At 50.4% G+C, this 8,467-nt stretch overlaps 1 protein-coding gene across 3 annotated transcripts in view; it reads right to left on the bottom strand.

Annotated features, from left to right (window-relative positions):
- Nucleotides 1-5,295: 5,295 nt before the first annotated feature.
- alkbh3 (alkB homolog 3, alpha-ketoglutarate dependent dioxygenase) overlaps nucleotides 5,296-8,467 on the bottom strand; it is an 86,161-nt gene continuing 82,989 nt past the window's right edge. For all 3 annotated transcript variants that reach the window (XM_072466619.1, XM_072466621.1, XM_072466620.1), the window contains exon 10: nucleotides 5,296-7,038. In XM_072466619.1, the coding sequence (XP_072322720.1) occupies nucleotides 6,952-7,038 (87 nt within the window). In that variant the 3' untranslated portion in view covers nucleotides 5,296-6,951. The remainder of the gene's footprint in view (nucleotides 7,039-8,467) is intronic.

The raw sequence follows: 8,467 nt of genomic DNA, 5'->3' as shown, positions 1-8,467 counted from the left end.
GTGCACGACGCTGGCACCATGAGTGAAGGTGGCCAAGGAGTTGCTCAGTCGGTGACGGCCATGGCTGAGGGTCTTGGCAGAATGTGCGACTCACTGAGGGACATGATCCAGCACCAGGCTGACCTTGATGAGGTTCTGCGGGACATGTCCTGCTCTCAGATGGGATTGGCCGAGGGGCTGCGGAGCTTGTCCCAGTCGCAGCTGGGCATTGCCGAGGGCATTGACACAATGGTGTCGACCATGGCGAACTGCCAGGGCCGGCAGGGCCAGATGATGCAGGGGCAGCTGGGGCTCGAACCAGCTGCCCCTCCATCCCAAGATGAACCCCAGGGCCCTATGGGGACTGAGCTTAAGGAGGGGGTGCTGGGTGCCAACCCAGACCTGCCCCGTGCAGTGGCGATGGGGCCACCCGCTCCCCTGAGTTTCACCCCTCTGATGAGGCCGCATCTCGGGGTCAGTACATGGGACAGAGCAGCACGACTGTGCATGTGCCGCTGACAAGTGAGCCGAGGTCCTCCGGCCTCAGGGCTCCCAGAGGACGTCCATCAGGGACATCGAAGGCCACAGGACGAGATAATCAGCTGGCTGCCTCCACCTCAGATGTACATCCTGGGGACACACCTAGACGTAGTGGTATAGCTAGGAGGGCCAAGCACTTCAAAGATCACCAAGGACACCGCGGGAGGGGGTTGGGGGCTAGGTAGGGGGTATGGGGACGGAGGTGGGGGAGGGGGGCAGCACCATCTGGATGGTGGAGAATTGTAAAACACAATAACCACCCTTGTGCACAACCAGTATGACACCTCTGCCACTTTTCTCCGCAATGCAGTCTGCCCATCTCTCCAGGCATCCCCCCTCCTCTCCGTGGCCCTCACCCACCCTCCGGCGATGGACATAATGATAATAATAATAAAATAATAATCTTTAGTGTCACAAGTAGACTTACATTGCAATGAAGTTACTGTGAAAAGCCCCTAGTCGCCACATTCCAGCGCCTGTTCGTGTGCACAGAGGGAGAATTCAGAATGTCCAATTCACCTAACAGCACGTCTTTTGGGACTTGTGGGAGGAAACCGGAGCACCCGGAGGAAACCCACGCAGACACGGGGAGAATGCGCAGACAGTGACCCAGCCGGGAATCGAACCTGGGACCCTGGTGCTGTGAAGCCACAGTGCTAACCATTGTGCTACCTTGCTGCCCATTTCCGAAGCTGCGTCCCATCCCCTTACTTGTTCTGATGTTGTCTGCTGTGTGTGAGGTGTTGCTTCCCACAGTGTTCAGGCACTGTCCAGCCATTGATTGGGATGCTGGGCAATGACTCCCACATGCTACATGGCCCGCCTACCCACAGTAATCCATTTGGGCTGTGTGAAGTGCTCACTTAACTACCATTTCCAATTCCCTATTGGCAATAGCCTTCAGCCGCACAGCCAGAGGCCTCGACAGTCGGTGGGGGTTATGGGTGGTCGGGGGGGTGGGGAGGGGGGTGGGGGAGGGGGGGGGGGCAGATGGGCAGGACAGGAGTTGGCCCCGAAACAGATACACACAAACCAGGGATTGGCATGGTGGTGCCACGCGCGGTTGCCGCCCCTCCCCTCCCCCCCCCCCCCCCCCCCCCCCCGGTGCCTCCAGCCACCCTCCCATGGCGGACCACACCTGCCAAGGGTCCCCCCCCACCGAGCACTGGGGTGGCAAGCCCGGTACCCCCAGGCTCTTTGCCTGTGAGCAAAGATGGCTACTCACCTCCTAGGCCTCCCACAGAAGCCCTGCTGCCAGGTTCACCAGGAGTACTAATTGGTTGCAACATGAGAACTTGCTGGGGAGACTGCTGTATACGGGGTGGCTTTCGTTAATTGTATGGAAATAGGGCTTAAGTGGTGATAATTGGTTTCTCACCACATTACAGCGAGATCCCGATTTTGCTGATGGGAGCGGGCTGGTTGCATCGCAAACTCTTTGGCGCTTGGCGCAGTTCTTGTTTTCCGCCTCTCCCTCTATTCACGGCCTCGTTTCGCTCAAGGGAGAGCACAATGAAGGCGGGAAATGGATGAAATACTAATCAGATCAGGGAGCAAGGGCGGGATTCTCTCAGCCCAAGCTGGGTTGGAGAATCGGCGGGCCGGCGCGATTCACGCGGCGCACCCCGACGCTGGTCCGCCGATTCTCCGGTCACCGGAGAATCGGTGCCATTGGCGCCGGCGCCGTCAGCACGCCGCCAGTCAGGGGTCGCTCTACGTGGCCCTCCGGCGATTCTCTGCCGGGGAGGGGCCGCCCAAAAAAGCCCGAGTCCCGCCGGCACCGTTCACATCTGGTCTTACCCAGCGGGACCTCGGCGTCCATCCTGTCGGGGGCGGCCAGGTTGGGGGGGGGGGGGGTGGCGAGGTTCTCCACCGTGGCCTGACCCGCGATCGCGGACTACCGATCGGCGGGCCGGTCTCTCGTGGTGGGGGCCTCATTTGATCCGCGCCGGCCCCTGTAGGCCTATGCCAAGTTACGTTGGGGCCGGCACGGAGAGGGAGGCTACCGCGCATGCACGCATTCACGCCGGTCGCAGTGCCCATTTGACACTGGTGGGAGAATCCTGCCCCCTTTGTTTGGAGAAAAGGGCGCGATTCTCCCCAAAACGTTCTAAGTTCATTTGTGGCAGGTTTTTCTGGGAGTTTCCCGCTGGCTCTGCCACCGCTATTCAATGACACTTCGGCACTTTTTTGGGCCCTGGGGAGTTTCTCACCGGTTTAGCCCACACTTAGAGGGCTGGATCCTCCCGCCCGCCCGCCACAAGAACTCCATGGGCGAGCCACGTACAATGGAGAAATCCATTGACCGTGGGCAGGATTCTCCAATTTCCGGGCAAACGCGGCTGGAGAATCCCGCCCCAATTTTTTTTTTAGCACGCTGAACTCAGAGATCGGGCTGCCATTTTGAAAGGGTGCCCTGATCTCTAAGTAGCTTGTGGATCCTCTACACCCCACACCCCATGGGCAATATCACCCCCCCCCCCCCCCCCCACATACATGGGCACTACCTGACATGCTTGGGTTCCTGGGGGCCCCCCCTCTTCAGGCCCTCGCCAAGTCCCCTTACCTTCCAGGACACCCACCCATCACCCCCCAACCTCCCAGAAGCCCCGACTTACCTGCTCGGCCCACCTCCACCCTTCAAACCACCCCTCCACCCTCATTTCATGGGCATGGATCCCATTGTCCCCTGGCCCTTGGCATTGCCACACTGGCACCCAGGCAGTTCTCCTGCCAACTTGGCAGTGTCATTCGGGCACCAGGCAGTGCCAAGGTGCCCATGTTCCAGGGGGGAGGGCCTGGGGGCCACCCTGCACTATCGCTGACCACCCAGGGGTCTCCGATGGCCTGGGAGATTCCCCGGACGCCGTTCCATCTGGTCCATGTTTCTCGAGAACGGCACCCGCCTGCAGCTTCGCTGGGAAGGCCGGTGAATCCAGCGATGCCAGTGGATGTTGGGTAAAATCGCCAAAGTCGATTTAAAATCGGCTTTGACGGGTGCTGTTTGGTCCCACACCTCGTGGGAGGGATTCTGACTCCACCGCCTCGCAGGTGAATCCCGCAAGGTGTAAAGACTGCCAGGAATCCCACAAGAGGGCTTTTTTGGCATTCACCCGCTTCACCATGCTCAAGCGAGAGCACAGCGTGGCCGGTGGATCACGCCCAGAGTTAATGGGCTGGATTCTCTGCCGGCGGGATGTTCCGTTTTGCCGGCAGCCCGGGGAGTTTCCTGACGGCGTGGGGCTGTTCCAAATGGGAAACCCCATTGACCAGCCGGCACAACGGAGCATCCCACCGGCGGGGTGAAACCGAAATGTGGCGCGGCAGGATGGCGAATCCAGCCCAATATTTTCTCGGCGCCGGCTAACAATATGAGAAAACTGGGGCTGTATCTTCAACACAGAAATTTGGCCTTGAAAAGTGCTGGTTTACCATCACTGGATCAGGCAGGAAGCAAGTGAATCCTCTCTCATGGCATGAAAAATAGGAGGAGCCTGCGGCCCACCACGCCTGCTCCACCGAGTCAGCTCTGCCGAGCATGCAGCCCTCCACACCTGCTCTGACGAGCATGCAGCCCACCAAGCATGCAGCTTGCCTCACCATTCAATACCATCGTGGCTGATCTGTGGCCTCAGCTACACTTGCCCACCCGTCCCTACATTCCTCAATTCTCTGAGACCAAAAGAAAGCTGTCCATCTCATAGAATTCCGACAGTGCAGAAGGAGGCCATTCAGTCCATCGAATCTGCACCGACCCTCTGAAAGAGCACCCTATTTAGGACCACTTCTCCCCCCCCCCCCCCCTCCCACCCCCATCCCCATAACCCCATCTAACCTGCACATCTTTGGACACTAATGGGTAATTTTAGCATGGCCAATCCACCTAACTTGCACATCTTTGGACATCTCAGCCATAAAACATCAACAGTGGAGCACCTACAACCTTCTGGGATAGAGATTTCGAAAGAACCCTTTGAACGAAGACATTTCTCCGAATCCAAGTCCTAAATGATCGACTGCTTATTCTGAGATTGTGCCCCTTGGAAACAGTGGTTTGAGGTGTCAGGAGATCTGGATTCTCCAGCTAGGAGGTATTACCTCTCAGTGCCTACGCTGTCAAGCCCCTTCTGAATCTTGTATGTTTCAATGAGACCACCTTTCACTCTTCCAAACTCCAGAGACTATAATCCCAATTTACTCAGCCTCTTACCAAACTACAACCCCTCTCTCATTCTCACTGAAACTGTAAACCAGAGTTAAAGTTTATATCTTCTTCGGTTAATAATCATATTTCACTGCTTCTGGATACAGAAAATATATAGAATGTCTACAAGATTATGAGGGGCATGGATAGAGTGGATGAGCAGGCACTCTTTCCCAGGATGGAGGGGTCAGTCATCAGGGTGCAATGGTTTAAGGTACGGGGGGCAAATATTTAGAGATGTGCGAGGCAGGTTTTTTACATAGAGGGTGGTGAGTGTTGCCAGGGGAGGTTATGGAAGCAGATACATTAACGGCATTCAAAAGACATCTTGACAAATTCATGGACAGGGTGGGTATAGAGGGATACGGCACAAGGAAGTGCTGAGGGTTTTGGCCCAGATTGTTATCATGACCGGTGCAGTCTCGGAGGGCCGAAGGGCCTGTTTCTGTGCTGTATTGTTCTTTGTTAATGGTAAAAAGCACAGAAATGAGCATCACTGCTTTAAAAGAAAATGAGCATTAGAGAGCATTTTTCTGGAACTATTTGCAGCAAAGAGTCAGATGACAGCTTGGTTGAACAAAATCTTTCATTTTATTTGATGTTTAACAATTATGCATCATTATATCACACATTCCACCAATTCTACCTGTTGCCATGCATATTTTTTGAGACTAGTTTTATAAAATATATCCAGCCAGCACCACTTCGCACCAATTCTTCCTCACCCAACTCTGGCTCAAGTTGTAACTATTCATGTGTGACTCTCAACAGGCGATTTGACCATTGAGACATCCAACCACTTTCTGCCCTCAACTGAGGCGCAATTTCCACAGGGGCGCAGCCAGAAATTTGGAGTGTAAACACTGGCAAAATCTTTCTCTCTTTAATTGAGAAGCACTGAGGCCATTCGCGATTTCTCCGATTCATCCTGACTGTCTCAGCACTGACCAGCAGAAAGAAGTCATTTCAGGTCTGCGTGGTTCAGCTACTGACTGATATCGTTTGGTTTGAAAATGATGAAGTAATGCTTGCTCGATGTGTGCGGTGCACAAAAGTAATCTGCAACAAGAAAACTTGTGTAGCTCAGCGATATATTTTAACAAGTGTTTGTGCGGAAGACAAGAAAAACCTTTCCAATAAATAACCTACTGAATGAAAATAAAACTTCCTTGAGTTAAGCCAGCAGTAAAAAAACAGCTTTAAATTTGCCTTCCTTAATTATGTTTTCTTATAATCTGTTTCATATTTTTTAAAAACTTGAACGTACTGTGCATTAGAAAGTGATGTAGGGGAGTGTTCAAACTTTGCTGCCAGTTTTTGGCTACTAAATCTACTGCCTTCCAAAGTCTAAATTTATTTAAATGTACAATAAAGTTTGAGTCCTTTCACATGAAGCTAAGTAATGAGTCCATAGCATTGTAATTGTTAATTAAGTTTGACATTGTTCGATGTTCGTTTTCTGAAATTTGTTTTAAATAGCCTGCCCTTTTCATAACCAGCTTGTCCGGTAGAGTAATTTTTTTGCCGCTAAAATCTAGAGCTGAATTCTCAATTTATTTATTTTAAATTCAGTCCACACTTTGAAGTTTGAGTGAATGGCACCTTGATACATAAATTCAATGCCAACCATGGCCTTTTAAGCATTATATTAAGTGAAAGCCTATCAATATTTGCATCTTATTTTTTCAAACATCATCTTTTATGTATCTTTCAATCAGTATTCATTCTTATTTGGAACACCTTCTCACCCTTGAAGCAATAGGGAGAAGAACCAAACACTGTATATTACCATACGATCAACTCTTTGTGATTAATAAACAATATGATTTGAAAAAAATTTTCCAACACTATTCACAACTTTACTGTACCCATATTCGAGATCGACTTCTCAATTGGGTAATACACAGGATATCCAAACTGTATTTTCCCCAAATGTGTAACTAATGATGAAACTCTCCAGACAGATATTCAATTTTAAATTAAAAGTCCAAGGCTTTGGAATTACGATATCAAAATTAACAGCCAAACTCTTAATACATTCGTGCAATTTTGTTTTTGTGGCTATCTCAACAGAAACAACGACCTGTTAAAGTATATTTTATTTCGACTGTACAGCCCAAAGGTCCGTCTTTCAATCAAAAAGTAACAAAGCCCAGTTGAGTCTCTTGTTCTTTTGCTTGTTTTCACACAGTCATGGTCTGTGTACATTTCATCTCATAACATTGTCGTTAGTTCCATCGTGTCTCAGGGTAAATTGTTCGAAATGTCAGGTTTATTCGTGGATTTCGGTCATGGTATTCTTTTGGTACTCGATGCTAAAAACAATATATATATATATTCAAATATACGCAGTACTGGCTTCAACATTCTTGAATTTAATATATAAATATACACACAAACACACATATAAATGTAAAACAACCAACTCCCTCCTAGTCTTTCCAATTCATTGTGTGGGAACTGACTAAGTCCCACTCCAAACTCCTCATCCAGATCCCTTATTCCTTTCCTCCCTCAGCCTCTGCACCGGGTGACTGCTCACCCTCGATTATATCAATCCACATCTCAACTCCCCTTATTTTCTCTTCAATTATTTCATTTTCCCCCTCTTCTCCCTCCATATAAACCCACTGACCCAAATTCATACCCACACTCTGGTTTAGCCACCCCCAAGGGGCTGGTTTAGCACACTGGGCCAAATAGCTGGCTTGTAATGCAGAACAAGGCAGCAGCGCGGGTTCAATTCCCGTACTGGCCTCCCCGAACAGGTGGCGGAATGTGGCGACTAGGGGCTTTTCACAGTAACTTCATTTGAAGACTACTTGTGGCAATAAGCGATTTTCATTTTTCATTTCAAAAGCCCCTAATCGCCACATTCCGGCACATGTTCGGGGAGGCTGGTACGGGAAACAGTAACTTCATTGAAGCCTATGAGTGACAATAAGCGATTATTATACACTCTTCACCCTAACAATCCCAATGGCCCTCTGCTCCCATCATCTGGAAGACTTGACAAGGTAATCTCTGATTCTTGTATCTCTCACGATTCATTTCCCTTTAACTGCCGTACAGTCCCACTTACTTCTGCATCAAACCCTGGGGAAAAAAATCTTTTCCTACCACCACCACCCGCCTCAACTCCCAGAAGCTATTCACAATAACACGTTCAAACTCTCAAATTTCTAGATTTTGCTCTCCCAATCTAACAACTCGCTGCTAATCTGCTCAATCACACTCTCACCTTCACCTTGAATGCCAGTCCATCTAATAACTCTTAATCTCAGATTGCACCTACAAATTGACCACACCATCACCTCTCCCAACCCTCCCACTGCCTCTGTATTGTCAGCCTGACTGCCCAACATTGGGTCTACGATCAGTTGTAATTTCCCCTTGTTAAACACTAGGAAACCCAAAGTCAAAGGTAACAACGTTGAGGGTGGAGATTGGGAACTTCATCTCCCGACAGGTCTCAGAGCATTTGAATATGTTCAAACTAAGAGCACAGGTTAGGTGACTGGGCGCACAGCACCATGGAAAACAAATGTCCCAGTCAGATGTCAGGAAGTGGCCCCAAAAGGAGAGGGGACAGGGACAGATCCAAAAACAAAAGGGTCTCAGAAGAAGGACAGGGACCCAGTTCAGCTAAAAGAGAGGAGCAGAGAAACAGGCTCCAACAGGAAAAGGGCTGCAGGGAGCAGACTTTGTGAAGAAGGCAGCCAAAGGTTGATGACTCCGTGCTGC

The sequence above is a fragment of the Scyliorhinus torazame genome, chromosome 10 (genome assembly GCF_047496885.1).
Source record: "Scyliorhinus torazame isolate Kashiwa2021f chromosome 10, sScyTor2.1, whole genome shotgun sequence".
Lineage (NCBI taxonomy): Eukaryota > Metazoa > Chordata > Chondrichthyes > Carcharhiniformes > Scyliorhinidae > Scyliorhinus > Scyliorhinus torazame.
The sequence above is the reverse complement of the archived record's forward strand: the minus strand, read 5'-3'. Positions and strand labels throughout refer to the sequence as shown.